At 43.0% G+C, this 21614-nt stretch overlaps 2 protein-coding genes across 3 annotated transcripts in view; one reads left to right on the forward strand and one right to left on the reverse strand.

Annotated features, from left to right (window-relative positions):
- Nucleotides 1-16081, forward strand: part of creb5b (cAMP responsive element binding protein 5b) — a 38526-nt gene extending 22445 nt beyond the window's left edge. For both annotated transcript variants that reach the window (XM_068735371.1, XM_068735370.1), the window contains exons 8-11: nt 9531-9854; nt 11135-11362; nt 12151-12259; nt 13286-16081. In XM_068735371.1, coding sequence (XP_068591472.1) covers nt 9531-9854; nt 11135-11362; nt 12151-12259; nt 13286-13440 — 816 coding nt within the window. In that variant the 3' untranslated portion in view covers nt 13441-16081. The remainder of the gene's footprint in view (nt 1-9530; nt 9855-11134; nt 11363-12150; nt 12260-13285) is intronic.
- An 801-nt stretch (nt 16082-16882) lies between these two features.
- Nucleotides 16883-20842, reverse strand: cpvl (carboxypeptidase vitellogenic like). Its single transcript, XM_068735372.1, has 13 exons — nt 20744-20842; nt 20437-20618; nt 20205-20326; nt 19741-19855; nt 19563-19621; nt 19332-19411; nt 19157-19223; nt 18753-18875; nt 18125-18256; nt 17899-17997; nt 17584-17757; nt 17274-17456; nt 16883-17175 (listed from the first exon to the last, which is right to left on the reverse strand). Exons 1-13 carry the CDS (start codon nt 20746-20748, stop codon nt 17077-17079), a joined length of 1440 nt encoding a protein of 479 aa, XP_068591473.1. The 5' UTR covers nt 20749-20842; the 3' UTR covers nt 16883-17076.
- Nucleotides 20843-21614: the final 772 nt, after the last annotated feature.

Here is a 21614-nt window from a genome sequence, read left to right on the forward strand (position 1 = left end):
AGAGTGCGATCTCCAGCGTAGGTTTCATAAGCATAGACAGGGTTTCTAATGTCTGTAATATCCGCGCTCGGGCCAGGTCGATAAATACGGCCTCGCTATCGGATAACTGGGCCATGATCAGGCCCATGTGTCCCCTGCGACGTTCTCAATCCGGCTCTAATCGCATTACCCCGACCATGTTGACTTTCCGCCAATGGGAAATCTCCTCACTGTAACCCCACACCCCTGAGGCACAGACCTGGATGCACTCTTTCTGCTCAACGTTTACATTGTGCGAGCGGAGAAGGGGATTGAGTGGGACTTTGATAGACATGAAGGAAATGGATAGACAGGCAGAGTGAGCAGGGGAGTTGAAAGGCGAGAGATGGTATTGATATTCTGAGACACTAAACTGTGTGTGAGGGTGAGAAATTGGAAGAATTCTTTGCAAAGTGACATGAAAGGACTTCTGTTTCCTCTGTTACTCTGTATGTGTGCATGCATGTTTGCTCATATTGTGATTTTTTTAAATATTTTGTGGTAACTGGAGGCCTCTGTAGCAGGATTAACCCTCCCCTGCCAGAGAGAGCAGGCCCAGAGCTTCGGCTAATGAAGGCTAATTGATTTTGTGGTGGGCCAGAGCAGCAGGGAGGCCTGTCTCTGGTGTAAATAGTTAATGAGCCGAAGGACTGCTGTGGCCCCTTGGGGACTCATATCTCGCTCTAAGCTCTCTGTTTGTGCTCTCTGGGCCAAAGACTCTATCTGCATCAGTGCCCATCTTTGTTCCCTTCTATCTCTGATTTTCTCCTTAAGTGCCATCATTTAAGTGGTACAGCAAAGCCCGATGGTGCAGTAACTGATTTGTATGTTTTCCCCTCTTTGCTTTTAGCTGGTTGTTTGGGAGTGTTTTATTAGTTTTAGTTCAAGTGTGCGTGTTTTTTTTCTTCTTCTTGTGAAGGACTGGGTGCTCATGGTGCCGGGTGTGGTTCTGTTCTGCTCTGTTGTGGTCTGGGGAATAGAATGGTGTGTGTTGTGTGCTGGAGGTTGTGGGATAGTTGACCCTCACAACGTAGAGGAAGCGCTGCAGAGAGGAGGCCAAGTTCCACAGCATGCCGGCCAAAGCATTACGTCAACGCTCAGAGCCAGCTCTCCACAGGGCCTCGCAAACAGTCACACACACACACACACACACACACACACACACACACACACACACACACACACACACACACACACACACACACACACACACCCACTCACTGACTGCTCCAGCTCTGTGTCATCCCCTTTGCATGGTGTCACATACTTGGACCTTCATTGACAGTCAGGTACTTAAAAACAACATCAAATGAGATGTACACACATGCACATAACACATGCATGCTGGTGGACATGCAGTATAAGCACACATGTGCATACGTGCATTGTTTTCTCCCTGAATACCTACATCCCTTGCTCAGATGGTTTGATACCTTTGTTTGTGTGATGAAAGACATTCACTATCATTTGTCATCTATAACAAGGGAAACCCAAACAGGCCCTTTTTAAGTTGGTTCTAAATAACATCTGTGAGTGCCCACTATGGGACTCAGCTCATGTCTGTGGTCAAATTCTGCATTGTTTTTGTGTCCCTTTTTAAATGAGCTCCATGCTTTCCACACATGCTGCTTGCCTGCTAATTTCAGACAGAGGGGCTTTGAAACAGTTTGGGGCTGATGTTTGAAAATGTGTTTTTTATTATCTCCCAATTATCTATTGTTTACATTGTTACTAAGGACAATAAATTTGTCACTAAGCATCAGGCTAGGTGCTGAGTTTTTTATGAGGTAAACAATACTATATGTTCCTTCACTGCAGCTCTCTTGGCTGTCGAGCTGGCACTAGATGGGTGGATGACATAATTCCTGGCATGCTCTAAATGTACTCCTTTTTACTTGAGGAGGGAAAAAAACAGTGCGTCTCTTAAAGAAACATTTCATAGGACACAGGAGGACCAATAATCAAAGTGTTTCTAGCACGCTAATGTAGCTTTTTACATTTCACTTACACAACCCTTACTGTTCTTATGTTTCAGTATAGTTACAGGTTAATGGGCTGAATGTTCAAATGTTGCCCTATACAGCGAACAAGTGAAAAATTCCAAAGTTACATATACTGTTAAGAAATTCAAAGAAAAAATGATTTGTCAGTTTTTAACTTTGCAACACAGTGATTGATTGGGCAATTAGCTCAGTATGAAGTAAGCAGTTAAACTATCAGCGTACATGGCAACCCAATTACGTGTTCCATTCATTTCCTTCCACCGTAGGGGAGCACCTCTGGCTAAACTTCTTGTTGTGAGGAGGAGCAGTGCACACAATAGGAGTCTGACTCCAGGTTTTGTAAGCAACATCTGTATGAATGGTGGCATTGTCAGGGTATGAGGTCATTAGAGAGGGACGGTGAGCTAAGAACACAGCTGAATCTGCAGGCTGCTTCACTGAGCTCTAGACTATGTGTATGTGTACTGTATATGATTGTGTGCATGCTCACAATTGTGTATGCAAATGGCTTGCTTTCAGTGCATTGGCACCCTCTCTGGCAATCATTGTCCTTGGAGTCAAAACACATCTGTGGACCAAGTGGGCTAAAACAAACCATAAAGTTGGAGTTGGAAGATGGTATTTGATGCAGCTGTTATGTACATATGTGTGGTTAGTTAAGTAAACATGTGGGTGTGCGATAAACAGCAGTCAAACCAGGACACGCAGCGCATTGCAAGATCCGCTGAGATGTAGTGTTGCATAGAGAAAGTGGTCAATGTCAGCACTTGGATGCAAAGTCAGTTTTGTAGTTGATAAACATGTGATGTTTCTTTTTATTGCTATGGAGGGCGAGTGGTTTCAGCAGCGTAGAGTGCAGGGCTGAGGAGCTGCTGGATCAATGTGTGTCTGCCAGTTTATCAGTGTTGGACACAGACCAGAGAGGGGCCTCTCTCTCACTGCCTCACTGTGTTGCCAGTGAGACAAGTGGACCGCATACATATTGTAGTAATAGTAAATCAGAAGTAAACGGACTTGCTGTGTTTCAGCCTCTCATTTGACAGGTTTTGTTAGCGTCATTCACCAACAGGATTGTTGTTATAATGAACAATGGGTTTAACCACAGTTGAATAATAATATTAGACTCTGGATATATTTGCTAAAGACTATCAAGATTTATTTTTTCACAATATTTAATAGAACGTAATGCAACAACCTACACTCTGTGATCATATTTACCTAACTATGAGACTTGAAAGCTGAATTTATGATGGCAAAAGTTAACAGGCCACGGTTATTGTCTAGTCTACTACTGTTATTTTTTTTAAAAAGCTGCAATGCTTCTATTGCAAGATGATAGTAGAAAATCGTGTCACATACCCTTATAGCATTTTTTACATCAGTGTTCAGGAACAGGGTTTTGAGGCCAGGTCAAATGACCTGCTTTGAGCCATTCAGCTTAAAATGTATCTGACGTCACTCACCGATCTGAAAGGGATTTAAGTGAAAATGCCTAAATTCACCTAAAATTTACATTCAACATGTATTGAAATGTGAACAAAGAGGGAACGTCTGCAGGTAATGAGATTCTGTCATTTGAAATTTGGTAAAAAGCACAAACTTTTACAGCTGAAAGTTCAAGGTTGGGGTGATCGTGGCTAAGTGGAGAGCAGGGCCGCCTTTCAATCAGAGGGTTGGCGATTCGATCCCCGGCTCCTGCTCTACTAGTCTCATGTCAATGTGTCCTTGAGCAAGACACTTAACCCCAAACTTGCTCCCGTAGCTGCGTCTACGGTGTGTAGATAGATACTGAATTGTAAGTCGCTTTGGATAAAAGCGTCTGCTAAATGACCGTAATGTAATGTAAAGGTTGACATCGTAAAGCTAGAATACAGTGAGGTCTTTTAAGTACTGTATATACTGGTACATTTATATCTGAGTAGTTACACGTGTGCGTGTATGCCTAACCCTCTGCATGTCGTGTGACTGTGTGTGTGTGTGTGTGTGGGTGGGGGGGTGACAAGGGTGGCAGTTGTGGCACAGAGTGTCGCATCTGTTTGTCTTTGGATGACTGCGTGTTGTTTTAGCTGTGCTGATGGGAGGTGTATGTGAAGGCCATTTGGTCATGGTTCAGGGCCCGTGAATGGGACGGGGCTCCAGTAGAGCCAAGCTTGGGTAAACCAGCTGCCATAACCACACGGGCCAGACTGGACTGGTCCAGCCACCATGAGCCCCCCTGGAGCCTGAGCAGTGAGCGATTCCAAAATGACCTCCCAAACACTGGAGGGGAGATTGGAAAAAAGTCTGTTGCGTCAGAGATTTTCAGTCTGATAAAATAGTCAATATTGAGCAGTTAGTTAACTACCTCATCTCCTAACTAGTTAATGCTTACATATTAGACCCACCTCCTGTTTTCTTCATGGTGATTCATATTCCCTCTCTTTGCTTTTCTGTCATTTTGACATGTTGGAATCTCATGCCTGTGGGTGTCTTAACAAAGTGGGATTCCAATGCAAATGTCTAACTGAAACAGCTTAGATATGCTATGTATAATGTATATAAATAATGAGTGGGAAGTTAAGGGTCCTGTTTCAGCTAAAATACACAAATATTTGAGGTCAGTTGTCCTCCTTAAATTGATGTTTGATCAAAGTCATCTCATTTCAAGTTACTCTTATGAGCATGATGACACATAATTTGCTTGTTGCTTTTGATGCTACAAATTAAGACATATGTTGTGGGTTTATATTGTATTCATGCTCTGTCTGTCTGGCTTGCTCTGAGGCATTCTCTGTATTCAAGATTGTGGCAGTGGGTGTAGTGATAACCATGTAGGCTGCACTAGAGCAGGGCTTTACAAGAGAGGGAACAGTGGGGATATACAGACTGGAGTCAGAGGCCCATCCATTAACTTGACAGGGTGGAGAGAAGCTGCCAAGAGTATGAGTGCATGGTTTGGAGCATGCTTTTCAGTGGGTGTGTGTCCTGCTGCGCCCGTACCGCCATGGTTCCCCTGAGCGTCGGGCCATGGCAGAACACCCGGACTATCTCCATCTCCCAGTCTGTGTCTGGAACCACAGAGAGGGTTTGTTCGGCCCCGGCTCTGATCAGCTTGGCCCAGAACCCGTGAGAGGAGAGAGGGGGCGACATAACAGCCCTCCCATCAGACTGTCTGCCTCTCCATTCCCCGAGGAAATCAGTTTAACAGTCCCCAGCTCTTGGCAAGCAGAGGAAGAGGGGGTGGAGGAACAGGGAAGAGGTGTGTGTGAGAGAAAAAGAGAGAGAGGGAGAGGGCGAGGGGGTGGGGGGCATGTTACTGCCTCTCTGGGCGAGAGGGAAATCTAATAAAATTGAACTAATGGGGGCGTGGAATTTTAGGGCACAGAGGGTGGGTTTTTCAGACAGGCACGGGTGGGTAGTGGTGGTGGTGGAGATGAAGAGGATGGAATTAGATCCTCTGAGTGCTTGGCAAAGCAGCAGAGCCAAACTCCTGCTTTCAACTGCATATGGTGAACCCATGTTGGGCTTAGAGAATTAGGGGGGCCTTGGCCCACAAAAAATACTGCCAGGAATGTTACAGCTATGATATACCATGCATTAGAAATATTGTGTTTTTGAACATGATCACTGTGCTGTTAGTGTAAAAGAAAAGGTTGACAGAGACAGACAGAAGCTTTAAGCTTTCTCCATGGAGTCTTTAATGTGAAGCGGAAGATCTCCATTTAAAACTATGATCTTTTTGCACTTAAACAATGACTCCACAGACTGGTTAAATCTGCTCTACGGCGCCACAGGTCCACAGGTCCCCTGATAGTACACTGCTCCACTTTTAAGGGGAATAAAAGTGCTCACCCTGACCTCGCTGGGTGTGATTTACCCATCCTGAGGCGGGTGTGGTCTCCTCCCTTTGTACCTGCTCTGTGCTCTTGCTTCCTCCTCCCAGGGTTAATAGATATGAAGTCATCTGGCAAGGAGCAACCTGAGTGTGTTCTCAGGATGTGCCCAGAGCACTCACAGCGACATCACTCAAAGCCCCCTGTGTCAGAGAGGAAGCAGCCATTAATAAATATCATTAATGGGTGATCACCTGGTGTCCCTGAAACCACATAAATGAGAAAAGCCTAAAAAAGGAGAGGGAGAGAGGGAGTGGAGAGGTCAGGGGGCAAAGGTCTAAGAGGAGACACCTCCCCTCTGGGCAAAAGATGGCTGAACCAGGGATGGTGTTTTAACAATGGAAAATCAATAGGCTTACTACTTACAGAATGCATGAAATGATGTGTCAACTGCATGTGATTACATAGACTGCTAGTTTATAGATTAACCCTGCTAGAAGCTGACATGTCTTCATGGTGTCATGGACTGCTCATCTTCGTGTTGTGTCGTTTTCCCAATTCTCAACAACAGCAGGGTAGACAGTGGTGGGACAGACTGCGTGCCATCCCATCTGTGAGCGCCCTGTGCCGCCACAGGCTAACACCTGCGCTGATTTAATGACTGTTTTCTGTAGCGGCTATGTTGCTGCAAGAAAAATGTATATGTGTGTGTGTGTGTGTGTGTTATTAGAGTAAAATGAACGTGGTGGTTAAGTTCTTGTGCTTAGTGCAGTCTGGGGAAATGCAACCATGTGTTAGAGAGTCATTAGGGAGCTGATGAAGGTGTTTAAGAATCACAGCCTGCTCATCATCGCTCTGCTAACGTCCCATAGTTGCGTCACTGTGGTTCTGGATACAAAGACTTAAGTTTTGGCAGAGGTGGGTTTAACTGAGCTGGAGTCTCAACTCCAGATGGAGCAGTAGCAGGCACTTGTGCAGAGATAGCCTCAGGAATAAGTTTACATCACGGTAAGGGCTTTCTCTTTTGACAACACGTGAACCGTGTTTTTTCTTCTTTCAACTCTACTGTTACGTTTTGAGTGTGTTACTGTAATGCCATTCATTTAAGTAATCTATTGTCTTTTCTTGCAACGTTCCTTTATTTCTTATCATGCATGGTCCTTTTGTTTTTGTGTTTTGTCTCAATCCGGCTTGTGACCATCCCCACTCCAGCTTTTGGAGTGGCCCCTCCGCTCTTTGACCTGCCTCTGTACCCTGACACTCTTGGGCCTCTTCAGATGCAGGCTAATTCAATTAATAAACAGATAGCGCTGCACTGCCAGCTGGACAGCTCTCAGAGACACTGATAAATGAGCACTAGCTTTCTTGGGTTGATGTGTGTGGGGAGGAGACACTAGAAGCCATCTAATCTCCCCCCACCCCTGGTCTCTCTCTCTCACTGCCCCCCTTCACCTCCCTTTTACCCTCTCTGTCCTTTTCTCCTGGAGCCTGGTTGACAGAGAGTCAGGCAGCTGTGGATGAGCATCTTACCTTCACACAAACTACTTTACCTCAAAAACACAGTAGAGAGGTAGACCGGCAGCCAGCAGATTCTTTTGGCTTCTGTCCATTCAGGCGATTGCCTGCTCTGTGACTAAGTGGCAGGAGATTGTCAAACTCTTTTTGTTTTTTTTTCTTTCACAAGAGGGGAGGGCCTCACCTCTCTGGTGCTGACTGACAGGCTGAAGGCTGAAGGGAAGTTGTTTAGTGTGGGCTGTCAGCTTCAGAATTCATCCTGTGATACATGGAAGATGTCCTTGTCGACACTGGTGACTCTGATTGATATCTGTAAGCTTGTTTATATCCATTTTCTGTTTAAGTTGCATGTCAACTAGCTGTTATTTCTGCATGTTTATACTGAAAGAAATCCACTACAAAAACGTAACTCATGCTGTTGATAGAAATAATGTATTACACTAAGACAGACTCACTGCCACTTGTTACCCTCGGCGAGTCTCAGTATGACTGTGATGCTGTGGAGACAGCTGCAGGCTTGTGACCCCCCGCTGTGTGTTGGTGTACACTCTGTGGTATTTTAACCCCTGTCTCACCCGTCGCAAAGAAGGAGAGTTGTGGCCCCTGAGAGTTGTGCTGCTGAGGCTGTTGTGAAGGGTTAGGGGTGCAATCAGATGTATTTAAACATTAAAAGGGAACATTTTGAATAACATTAATAATGAGGGGCAACAGATGAAATCCTTATCATGATGATGTGATGTTGTTTTGCTATGTCAGGCATCCCTTGGTTTGACAAGCAGAAACTATACTCAAAAAACAGGCTTGGCAAGGTCTCACTTTAACTGTGCTGGTTTCATGTGCTGTTATAACACACAATATGTGCATGGAAAGCCAAGTAAAGACAACTAGACTGCTAAATAAATCCCTTCACAAACACATATATGCAATATGTAAATATAATACAAACCAGGAGGGTATGCACTTTTATGGCTGCCTCACTTCTAAAGTGATTTATTTGACTGTGTCTCCTCCCTACTGGTAAAAAGCTTTCCACTCATGAACAGTGTGAGAGAGGAGTGGAGGGCTGATGTTGTGCTCTGGTCGTGTCTTAGCGTTGTGATCCACACCAGCTGGATGCCATTCCCTATGGGAATCATGAATGTGAAGGTTGTTAAAAGATATGGAGCCCTGGACACAGCATGGACTCACTGACAGCAGCTGGGAGAAGGGGGAAGGGAGACGAGAGAGGAAAGAGAGCACTGGGAAAGAGAATAGAAAACTTTGTGGAATTCACAACAGTAGCCTTTAAACGAATGCCTTTGTTTTCAGTTTTGTTGCTAACATTTTGCTAAAAGTGACAAATGGACTAATTGTAGACAGGATACAAGAATGGACGTAAGCATTTATTTAGGTTTATTAAATAATCTATCACGCCAGCAGTGCACTTGGCATTGATCAAACTTCAACTGTCTCAACACTCTCTCAAACGGTTATTCCTGAAGCGGTTAAAAAGTCATGAAATGACTCAGACATGGAGGTTTTTTTTACTTGTCTAGGTTTGTGCACAACAGATGAAGCCTGATGACATACTTTGGCACTTGTATATTTGGGTTAAATAAAAATTCTGGTCTTGCGGTTGTCTTTATGTGATGCCCAGAAAAACAGACTCTGAAGGAGAGGTGCATTCAGTAAACACTGGGAACACAAGCGTACCTTTAGAGTGCCTCTCTCTCTCCTCTCTCTCCCAGGCTGCTCAGACACACTGGTCCAGTCATGGCTAAGTAGACCACACGGTTAAAGCAACAAACCTCCTTCTGGGTCAGCAGCAAGGGAGCAGTCAGACGCTCACACCTTGCCAGCAAGCTCATCTCACAGGCAGACATCCTGACACACACATGCATAGAGAAGGGAGAGGCTATTAGAAATATGAAAAGGTGGGACTAGTGGGATGGCAATCACGGAAGGTAAAGCGGGAGAATGACAAGACTGAAGGAGAGACAGAGGACAGCCTAAGTGGCTTTGATTTGTTCTCTTGACATATGGATTTATGGAGCTATTCATCATCTCCTAGTCAGCTCATGAACCTGCTCTGTAACTGTTGATAATCAGCACACTGATGAGAGCATGTACCAACTTTAAAAAGATATTTTTTATCAGAAAATGATGTTAAACATTGTGTTTGGTGTCCACTTTGTCTACTCAGAGGCTGAAGGCTGCACTTTCACACCATCCGGGTACCATTGCCAACGGCAACATGAACTCCATGGGCCACATGATGGAGATGATGTCATCACGGCAGGAGCAAGGCGCCCACCATCACATGCACTCACACCCGCACCAGCACCTGCAAGCCCCTCCCCACGCTTACCAGCACCACGGTCACCACCACCACAGCCAGAGCCATGGCCAGGGTGGACACCACCACCCGCAGGGACACAACCCCCATCACAACTCCCACAATCCCCACCTCCATCCCGGGCACCCACACCAGACGTCACCGCACCCTCCAATGCACTCTGCTTCACATGTAAGCGAAGCACATTCCCGGGAGAGCCGAAGCTTTTAGACAACCCAAAGGCAGAGCCACAAGTTCAATAACACATTTACTACACTGCACATTAATACCTCTCATGTTGCTAGAAGCCACTGTATATCATATATCTGTATCATGACTAAAAACAAGGTAGCACTTTACGAACCCTTCCAGCAGTTTTCTCTTAGTGATTTAGTACAGTATAGCTGAAATTAAGCTTAAAATTCACTGTAAATCAATGGATGAACACATTTTCCCTGACAAGTGGTAGTTTCTTGGCAACCATCTCAAAGGTATTTTTTTCTTTTGAGGTTGGTCAGCTTCAGGTCAGTATCGGACGCCTGCCATGAAGAGAAAGGGTCAAGAAAAGGCTATAAAGTAGCCATTATAATGGATACTCAGTACTGTCTTTTGAAAACTAAGCACCATGCCATTCTGCACTGCCAAGCTGTAATTATGTGGCCCCAACATTCTCCAGGTGCTGAAGAAGTTTTATAAATGCTGGTCCTGATGATGACCAGACGGCCTTGGCTAATAGTCCTGGAACATCTTAGCCGTGAATACATTTGGTTTAATTCTAATTGAAAGTTTGAAAATATTGCTCACAGCTTAAAAAATAACATTATGTAAGACACGTTGTCCTTTGCATTGTCTGCAGTGCCAAACATTTTGGATGAAGGACAGTCCAACATCAAGAAATACAATTCACTGTATGTTCCAAATGTATCATTAAGGCATTGAAACAACACTCTCTGTATGCACAGAGGCCATTAAAGCAGCTTGTATTTTCCATGGTTCTCATAAAAATGGTAATGATCTGAAGACTGAAAACGCTTGACCTTGCCAAGTATATGTCAAGATCTGTCAGTGTATGTATGTTTTTAGAAATGAGTCTTTTGACTGTGTCTGGTGGTGTTAGTCTGAGTGGAAGTGGGCGGTGGAAAACTGCCTCCTGACACCTCTTTAACAAGGTGGGCATGCTGGTGAATCAGCCCAGTCACTCACTCACTCTGTCACCCTGACGCCCACAGCCCAGCTCACAGGGCACGTGGCACAACCAGATGTTGTTTTTGGGGAAGTTGCCAGACTGGGAATAGCTGCAGGAGGTAATGTATAGATGCTTGTTTAGAGGCTTTGAGGGAAGAAAGAGCATTGATAGCAGACAGGTGGCTGTTTTCCAGGTGTGTCAGAATGGTTTCATGTTTGGTCAGATGGTGAAAGACAGACAGACACGGTCTCATCAGAGAGCTGATACCTTTCTCCCCATGTTTCAGATGTCGCCTGCGACCCAGCAGATGCATCCCACGCAGACACTGCAGTCTCCACCACCCAGCGGTGGACGGCGCAGACGAGTAGTGGACGAAGATCCGGATGAACGTCGGCGGAAGTTTCTGGAAAGGAACAGAGCGGCAGCAACAAGATGCAGACAGAAGAGAAAAGTGTGGGTGGTTTCATTAGAGAAGAAGGCAGAAGAGCTCACTCAGACCAACATGCAGCTTCAGGTACACTATGAACTTCAGGTGTTGAAAACAGTCAGCATGTATTTATGACACAGCTCCTTAGCAAGAACTTAACGTTTGTTGTCCCGTTTTGGACCAGAGATGATGCCAATAAGTTGGATTGGTGTGAGAATGTGTAAGTGTCAAACACTTACAATCAGTCAGTTGGTAAAAATCACAGCTGCAGAGCTCCGAAAAAGAGATCCTGCAATTCCCATAATGCCACTGAATCTTTTATTAGACCATCCCTGTCTGGTAAATACCCTCATCTTTCAAACTTCAAAATTTTCATTGAGAGACTTAAGCCGAATGCAAGTTATAAATTAACCCTGAAGTTATACACTGTTTGTTTTCCATACAAATGATTAAGGATAATAACGTAGCCTGCTTAAATTGTTGATTCCCTCGATGTGGCATTAATGATGCTTTTAGAATCTTGCTCAAGCTTCCAAGATGGACAAGTGCGAGTAATATGTTTGTGACTCGTAATGTTCCCACCTTCCATGCTGTGTTGAGGAATTGTATCTACAAATTTAAAAGTTGATTGAATAACTCAGAAAATGTAATCAGAAAGGCCTTAATTGACCCAACACAGAGTGACACAAGGTATTCTTCTTGTTTTTGGAAACATTGGAACAAATGTCTATGTTTTTTAACCACGACTAACTTTGGTGTATTGTATTGTTTTTTTGTTGTTGTTGTTGTATTTTTTTTTTTTTTTTAGTTATATGGACTCATGTGTCTGGAAATAAAAGTTTAATAATAGACTTAAAATGCTTCTGTGTTTTCAGAATGAAGTGACCATGCTAAAGAACGAGGTGACCCAACTCAAGCAGCTTCTTCTCACACACAAGGACTGTCCCATCACCACTATGCAGAAAGAGTCCCAAGGTTACCTCAGTGAGTAGCTCAGACATAGACACAGAGACACACACACACACACACACACACACACACACACTTGGGCATTTGACCAAAAACACACCTTCATCTGTGTGCCTTAGCCATACAGTGCAGATAGCACTGCGGGGAAATGTTAATTGTCTTGCCAGAGGAAAGATTTAAACTCTACAGACTGAAGTGTGATGGACACACAGTGACTGCCAAGACTCTTCGCTCCTATGTGCTGCTATCCAGCTCCCACGCTCATGGCAGGACTCTTCCTTTCACATATGGGTGTTGCACACTCTGGTAGCCAGCCTGGACTGGGAGTTGGTAGTCTGAATCCCGTATGAGCCTGGTTTTTCCATCTGACAGCACCTCCGTACAGAGGCAGCCGAGACTCAATGTGCGAAAGACGTCACAGGCTGCACATTGGCATCCAAACTCTCATGGATGCCCCAAGATGCTCACTGATTACCGGACTGTGCCTCGGCTCAGCCGCACATGACATCAGAGCCCCACCCTTTGATACGGATACAAGTGACGTTTCCATGTAATTAGGATAAGGCACCTCCCTATGTGACTTGACTGCAGGAAAATAAGGCTCACATCCCCCCTGGCTGAATGGTTCTTTTATACAGAGGAGAGCCAACTCCCAGACTGGGCTGGGAGAGACTTTCATCGATGAGTCTAGCTTGTGTACAGATGTCACCTTGAATGTGTCAGAACTTCATCAGGCTTGTTTATGGAGTCACTTTACCATTTTTGTGCTTTCTATTCATGGTCTATTTTGGGATGACAGGTGAGACTTTGGGTGTGAATCTAGTGTGTCATATGTTGACATTTATCTGTTTCTGCTAATAAAGCTGGTTGTTTTTTTTACAATAATGTGGTCTGTGTTTATTTTGAAATTCATTCATTATCATTTGTTTTACTGTCACATTATATTGTGAAACCTCTGTGTAGAAGCATGAAGGTCACAGTACTTACACTAATCTACAGACATGTTGTCCATCCTCACTGATGTCTCTGCTGTCTCCTCAGGTCCAGAAAGCAGTCCGGCGGGCAGTCCAGCGCCAGAGTGCTCCCAGCAGCAGGTCATCCAGCACAACACCATCACCACCTCCACCACAACTGTAGGGGGCAGTGGTGTGCACGGGCAAACCAATCACCGTACAGACATTAACCCCATTCACTAGGGACAAGAGAGACTACCCCCCCCCCCCCCACACACACTTCCCACCACCACCACACCCACTCCCTCCCTACCTTGCTTTCTGAGGGTTGCCAGCTGCACACGCTGACCTCCCTCGTTCCCTCCATCAAGAAAAACCTCAAAGGCCTGTGAGGCTGTTCTTTATACAGTAGCTACAGTATGTATTTTTATAGACCAACCCTATTAACCCTTAAATGTTCTTTAGTTTGTAGCCTCTTTTTTTTTTTTACCTGTTTTTTGTGCTTTTAGCAAAAAGGCAGTTTTGCTAATCTCATGCAGCATTTAAGTGACTTTTTCTATTGTTTAATGGTACAAAAAGGACCATGGTGGTCATGGAACCAGAGAACAGAGACATAAGCCTCAGACTGTCATCCCTATTAGCAGACCTGACATCTCTGTAATCCTTATGGACTGAACAATGAGTCAATGTATTCTCTGAATATCACTTACGGACAGTATGTTGAGTGTATGCAACAGACACTATGTGAGTGGGAAGTTGCTGCCTTTAAGCCAAGTCAAACTGTCCCTATGATGTCTTGAAGACAGGAATATGCAAGCAGGTGTACTGATCCTTTTCTTTCCTAGAAACGAATATGACTGATGTCAGCGGTATTCTTAAAGATTGTCATGAAATACAGCATGACAGCGAAAACATGATCAATTGGAAGCAATACTTTGCAGTATTGATCACCTTCTCTACTGTATGTCCACATTCTGATCAGCATGGCCAAGCCACTCTGGTCCCAAGGACATATGATGCTGTTACAGCTACAGAACTGCACACTGTGATACCAGTGAGGCAGATGAAACAAACTCCTCCGCACTCCAGGACCAACTGAAGCTTTAATTATTGAGGCCTCTTTTTGTGTGTTTGTGCATCTGGATTTTAGGCTCCATTGTTTCGAGTATGCAAGTTAGTTATGTTTATTATGTTTTGCCTTCTTTCCTCTGCAGAACAAAGTTCAGCAGGTGTGTAAAGAAAGAAAAACAAAAAAAAGTGTGTGAGAAAGTGACCGTGTGCATGATTTTTTTTATTTCTGACTGGCATCCCACAACTGGTTAAGTGTTTTACAGTTTCTAAAGAGGAGCAGTTTATGCTTGTGCTTTTCAAAATGTCACAATGTGCCTGAATCGTTCTTAAAATCTTTTGTTGGCTTTCTGTAGACAGCAAATCTTTCTCTTCAAACAATCAAACCCTTTTTATTCTGTGTTTTATTAATGAGTTTCCTCTGTTATTGGTTTTGTCATGGATGTATGTAAGCCCACAACCAGCTGACCAAGGAGAAAAAGTACCCGCTTCCCATTTAACCTCTGACCTCTTCGTCAATTTCTCTTCCTCTCTTTCTCAGGCCTCCTCTGCAGGGCGATGGATGTATTAATAGTGACCTTTTTTGAATCTATCTTGCAGCCTTGAAACGTCACACCTTCTCATGTTCACCACAACTCCTCTTTCTCTCTTTCCAATGACCAGGAATGTCGACTCATTAGCATGATGACCATAATGCACTGTGTTTTACAGTAGGATGGATGAAATACATTCCACTGACAGGTGGAGCGATCGCAGAGCTGTCTATGCACTTTGTCCTCTGTCATGCCAGAGGGTAGAATAGCCATATTAAGGTCCGAGTAATTCTCAGTGATCCCCCCCCTTTTTCACACACCAGCGAGAAACTTAACTGTGTTTGGCTTTATGGAGAGACTGTGCCTGGCATGCATCATGTCTGTAGATAAAGGAAGGGAACCTAGAGCTCACATTGTAAAGAACCTACACGGTTAAGTTTTAGACCTTTTTATTCTGGAAAAAAATAGATGACGGATGTGAATCTTTGTTCTCATAAGAGGTTACATTCAAGTTTTGTTGATGCATTTGGACTGTTTTTGTGATGTGTTAACCCTTCAGTCAGTGTGCGCAGTTTGATGTATGTGTCAATGAGAGAAATTGATTCTCTTGAAAAGGGCTTTGTCGTACCAACCCTTTGAACTGAAGCTTGCCTTATTTTAAGTTGTTTTTTAAACCGTATATTAGATCATTCCAAATTAACCTCTCGCATGTAAAAATTATGGTAATGACCTCAAAAAACCTTCAACTGGAATCATTCGGAGGATGTTGCTATTTTAGAGTTAGATATGAGAGTCTCTAGTTTCATTTTTGACAGTGGGTCCAGGTTCAGAAAAAAACCTTTGTTACTGCGGGGAAGACAAAAAAGAACAGATGGAAGTGCAGTGTGAGTGCGTCTCTGTGGATTTGTGAGATGTGGAGAACAATTCCTATGTATTAATGTTAGAAATGTATTTTAAATCTAAAACTATAAATATTGTACATAATTTCATTAATTTCTGTAATCTTGTACATGTGATGAAACCACCTTTCTTATTGAAGGGAGTAAATGTGTGGTACATGTTTGTAAATAATGTTTGCATAGCACTTGTTGCCTTTTGTTGTACGTCGAGGCTCATTTCAGCGCTTAAATACATTGTTTATATGTAATGAACTGATGAATCCATTCTGGCCTGCATAACTTTGTACATTTTTTGTGTGTCTGTAATGACATTGTCTCAATTTTGTTTTGCATTTGTACAGATGTTAAAGTATCACTGCAGTTACATTACGGTATGAAAATAAAGCACTTGTTCTGTAACAATTAACTGACGTGATTTGATGTCACTACTACTTGTACTTGAAATCTAGTGACACAAATATTTTCTGTGCAGATAACCAGAGTGAAAAAAATGAACTTAGAGACATGATTTGAATATTTGAGGATAACATTGGAAGATTGCTATTAAAAGAAAACTAACATTGACATCAAACGATACGAAAACTAACATCAAACGATCAACAGTTTTTCCCCGATGCTTGTCCTTGAGACATAACTGCTCATTAAATAGTTAGGTGCTTTAAAGGTTTAGAATACTCATTCATTATTAAACTGTCTAGACATCTTGATAGTTGCCTGATGAAACAACTTGGCAGGTAACTTCAGCACACACAAACATCTTTGTCAAAAAAATAACCAACTTAACCAACTCAACACTGCAGCAAATCAAATACATTTTAAAACCACTACAATAGCCATACATATTTAAATTAACAAGCATTGTGTATTGTTGCAACATACAAAGTGGCCCCTATTCTTCAGAGATTAATTTAGTATTTTTAGGATTTTAGTTCAGCTAATCAGAAATGAAACTGTATCAACAAATACATTGAACGCCCACAGAAGTTTAGTGAAATAATATTGTTTCATTTCTGACTTTCCAATGAAATTTATTTAGCACAGTGACCCCTGGTGGACATTTTCTAGACTAACCAAACAGTACTCGAAGGGACAAAACCCATCCAACAATGCCAGATCTGCAACAGATGTCAATCACAAAAACACTGCAAAACTCATTGGTCTTCTCTGATCATTAAGACACTCTGCTTTAGTAAAAATAACTTTTATTTAAAAACAATTGAACTGTAGTTTCAAGGTGTTTCCTTTATATTTCATCATAAAGCATGTTCTGATTGATTGGCTGAGACAATAGACAGACTTTAAAATCAACACTCAATAATCAAAAATCTGCTCTTTAAAAGTGGAGGTGGTTTGATCAGCTCTTTCAGGACCAAAACACTTCACATCCAGCCCCGTATTGAAAGGAATCTGTCAATCATGTCAAAGGACCTCGCTGGCTGGTCGTAAGGCAGAATGTGTCCTCCTCCTCGGATGATGACCTGTGTGACAAGAAGACAGATCACAGAATATGAAACAGTATTTCCCAGAGTACTTTTCACCTTGTTTTTACAACTGTTAACAACTGTTAACAACCCACCTGGTAAAACTCTCGCACTTGTCTCACGTAACCAGCCACCTCTGTGTCGCTGGGCTGAACCTTCCAGTGGAAACGAGGTGCTGTTTTGTACTCAGCCGCCCCGGTCCAGTTGACAGTAGGCAGAAACCTCTCAGTCAGTGGCGCTGCTACAATTACATCCAGCTGGCCACTGTAGATTAACACCTGGGTGTACGTAGAAATGGACAGGTAACAGGAAAAGACTGTTAGAGAGGGATTGAGGGACTTTCTAAGCTTCGTACCACTGTTGCACAGACAAAACACAGTGGATAATCCCACCCATAATCCTCACCCTATAGTTGTCCATCAGCACCCCCAGCCACGGCTTGATGCTCTTCATGACATCCTGCACAAGGTGTTTCTCCACCTCTGAGCCGTCATGGAATGTCAGGTTCCCCACATGGATGGCACGTCGCACCGCTGCCAGAGTCACAAACTGGGAGAAGTACTCCTGGTCCTCCGGCTCCTGTTGTGCCACACAGAACAAAATGTAGTGGGTTGTGCAAAGACCCGTTTCAACTAATAAGTAGTGCGTTTGTATATGAAGTTTTCAAATGTTTGCTCCAAGAAGTCACACAGGCAGCTTTGAGCTGGTGTTTCTACGCACCCGACAGGTCATGTAGTTGTAGTAGTTAGTGCAGCCGGTAGCGTTTTGGAAGAAGGAGGGATAGGGATCCACGTCACCATTCAGCAAGCTATCAAAAACCTGAAGTCAGAGGGTAACAACATGGTCAGCTAAATGTATAAAACGGAATTCACTGAACAATAAGAACTTAATGCAAATCTAGACTAAAGATAAATGTGTTCTGACAAAAACAAGAGGCACCTCCTACCTGAAAAGCCTCCACCCACTTCTGCTGCTGGATGAGTTTAACCCCCAAGTCTGTCTGCTGGACGACATACTGTCTTTGGGGTTCGTCTATCATGCCTGTTTGGTACATGAACTCACCATAACCACCCAGCATCTGAGATGGAAAAGAAAAAGCTTTAAAGTACTATACTCAACTCATTTTCACATGGACAGGACTGAAACGTGGACCACTAATACTATAACAGCTGACGGGGACAAGCTAAAGAAAGGTGAAAAGCTCCCTGTGAGCGAGAGAGTTATTAACTAATGTTCACAAGACATGGGAAATTCATTTGTCAATATGATGAAGTTAAAAGCCTCTGAATACCCACACAGGTGTTTTTTTTAGTTAATCTGGCTGACTAGACCTCTTATGACTGTGTGGGCGTGTAAGAACTAATGGGTGACATCTTTGAGTCTTCTGTTAGCTTTGTCAGGTCGGGACAGATGACACCTTTATCATTCTTATTGGTAGATGAAGATTTGTAACCCAATACATTCCCATCAAAGCTCCAGCCCACATTCAACCTGAGCAGAGGTCTAATCAACCAGATTGTGGGCGTACGGAGGTTTAAAGACCATCAGAAAACAACACTTGGTCAGATACGCACCAGTTCTGGATCACAGAGCCCGTCACCAATGGCCATCCCCATCAAGTTTATTTTCACTTTGGCAGTGGGGTTGTTTTTATGGATGTAGTAAGAGATGGCAGGAACATACTTCCCTGCATAAGACTGCACAGGGATGGAGAAGGTTTACACAGATCAGGACAATATTTTAAATATGTAGAATGTTTTCTTTTGGTTGTTGTCGTCAGAGACAGATGGTCTTGTTGCAGCGATATCTTAAGACAAACTGCCAACTTATCCAAAATGTGTTCCATATGATTTTCTCTAATGAGTAGAAATTTCTACTAATGTATGATGTGTACAAGTTAAAAAGCCACTTGTGTAACCCCACTACTACCCATTTAGACACGATTCATTTGCAAAACTTCAATAGAAAAAAAACATACCTCTCCAGTAGCATAGAACTCATTGGACTGATACTCAGGAAACATCTGGAAGAACTGTGTTAAAGCACTTTAAAAAAAAGGAAGAGATGGGAATTAAAAATAAGTTAGTAATCAAACAGACTTATAGATCAAGTGACAAGAACACTATGTTTGAGTTGGATGGCATTTGATTTACCTGTACAGATCTCTACCAACGTCATCCTGGTTTTGAGCAAAACCTTTGTCATCATTAGTGAAGCTGAAACCTGTTCCAACCTAGAGAAACAAATACTCTTCCTCAAAGACTTGAAAATATTAACGCACATCAAAAAAAAGGTCAGATGAGCCGAGAAACCTTGAATGAAATGTACGCTTCATGTTATTAGTTTGTAGCTTTTTTGTCTGAGGATGAATAACTAATACATACCGGATTGTCGATGTACAAAACTGAGTATCTGGATGTCCAAGCGTAATCCCTCAAACCAACTGCAAAGACACAAAAAAACAGTAAACAATGCTCCAACACAGACTCAGGGCTCAAGTGTATTAATGAAGAATTATGTTTATGTTTATGTATGGTAATGTAGTGACAGATCAGTTCATACCAGTCAAGTTCTTATACACCACATATGGTCCATGTTCCACAAAGAGACCGAACATGGAGGTTCCACCGGGCCCGCCTTGCAGCCAGAGCAGAACCGGAGCTTTATCTTGCTTTGCCTGTCACACATCAGGGCATAACACAGGAAAGTTAAGATCTCAGCACCACCCAGTGGTGAATTCAGATTCATATTTTATAATGGGGTCAGGTTTAGGTTCATCAGACTGTAGACATGTGGCCTACAATAAAAAAAATTAAAAAACGTGACTTTTAACACGAAACAAAGTCTACCATAATAACTCACATTCCCACACTGCTGCTGACTAAGGAAATAAGGACAAGAATGACCTTTATCTCAAGATGTCTGCTTTGTCCTCCTTGTGATACTGTCCCAAAACTGCAGCACTAACAGTAATGTAACAGTGTAGTTTGGGAAGCCTCTGCTGTAAAGAAATAGTCTGAGCTTACCATCAGTGCAGGGAAGAACCAAAAGAAGAGGTTGCTGTTGTATTTCTTGTTGACAGTGAGGTACCCAGCATAACTCTTGACGTTGGCACCTGGAAGATCTCCTACCAGACTCAGTTTCCTGGCTGGATCAAAAAATAAAAGATGTCTGCAATGTCCAGCTAATCATAATGAAACTGTAACCATGACTCTTGCTATGCAGTATGGCCGTACAGTAGTGTGGGTGCACTTATACCTTCATCTATGGCGCCCTTCTCCAGGTACGGAGTGAGGAAGAGAGGAGACCCGGGATCGACTCCACTCAGGCCGCTGACACGGTGAGATTTTCGGCAGAAAAAAGACGACGAGCAGCTCCGTGAGTGTACCGAGTCCAGACAGGCCCAGAGAAAGAGGAAACCCAGAGTTTCCATCCACAGTCTGCATTTACAACAATGAATATCAGAATACAGGCCATGTCAGTCACGTGTCAACATCCAACGCTGCGAGTCACTCACATTTCAAAACATCTGACAACAAAACACTTTTAATTTGTTAAAACTGACCTCATTTTAACTGTCGTTTCTATAGCCACTGGATCAATCTCAGGCGTTAGTCAGAGCGACGTTTTTCATTAGGTCAGCAGCAGGGTGGACTGAGTCACATGACCAGCTCTGCGTAAGTCATATGACACATATTAGGTCACGTGGTCGTTGTTGTGGAGCGTCGACGTTTAAGACCTCAACGCGGTCTTGCAGGAAACTTCCGGCGTTTTTTGCGTGCGCTTAAACAGCTGCTGAACACATCCCTGTTTCAAAGAAGGCTGGTCTCAGTTGGCAGGTAAACTGTTTTTTAACTGTTTGTGTAAAAGCAACGTTAGCAGCGAAAGCTGTTCAAGCTAACGTTAAGTGATTTATAACTAAAGTTAGAAGACAAACAAATTGGATAACAAATAACAAGTAACAAGCTGAGACTGCTATCGTTACGTTATAAGTTATTATTGCTTTATTGTGTATACTGTACATATGGTCTATGGCAATTTTAGAAGTTTTGAGGGTTAGCTTTAAGGTCTACTAATAGCTTTTTAAAGGGATATGTTTAGCCAACACAGTGTATCTTGACATAAAGAAAATGGCAAAATTAAGTTTTTAAAAAACTTTCTGTGTCCCACAATGCAAATGAAAGTATAAAGCTCTGGTGCTGGTGAAAGTTCACAAAAAAATGAGTATAGCAATAAATCCTTGAATGAATAAAGTACTTTTTGTAGAAATGTAGAAATGCATACATTAAAGCACACCATTTATATTAGTTCCTGTTGAGCTAAAGTGTTAAAGTGATTCCTAAAACTCTCTACCAGAATATTGCTCAGTCAGCATTTGTAGCCTTGTGTACACTACACTCTATATAATTAACTTTAGATAGCATAAGAACTGGGAC

The sequence above is a fragment of the Cebidichthys violaceus genome, unplaced genomic scaffold (assembly GCF_023349555.1).
Source record: "Cebidichthys violaceus isolate CVI_PGR_0920_01 unplaced genomic scaffold, fCebVio1.0.p SCAF_7, whole genome shotgun sequence".
Lineage (NCBI taxonomy): Eukaryota > Metazoa > Chordata > Actinopteri > Perciformes > Stichaeidae > Cebidichthys > Cebidichthys violaceus.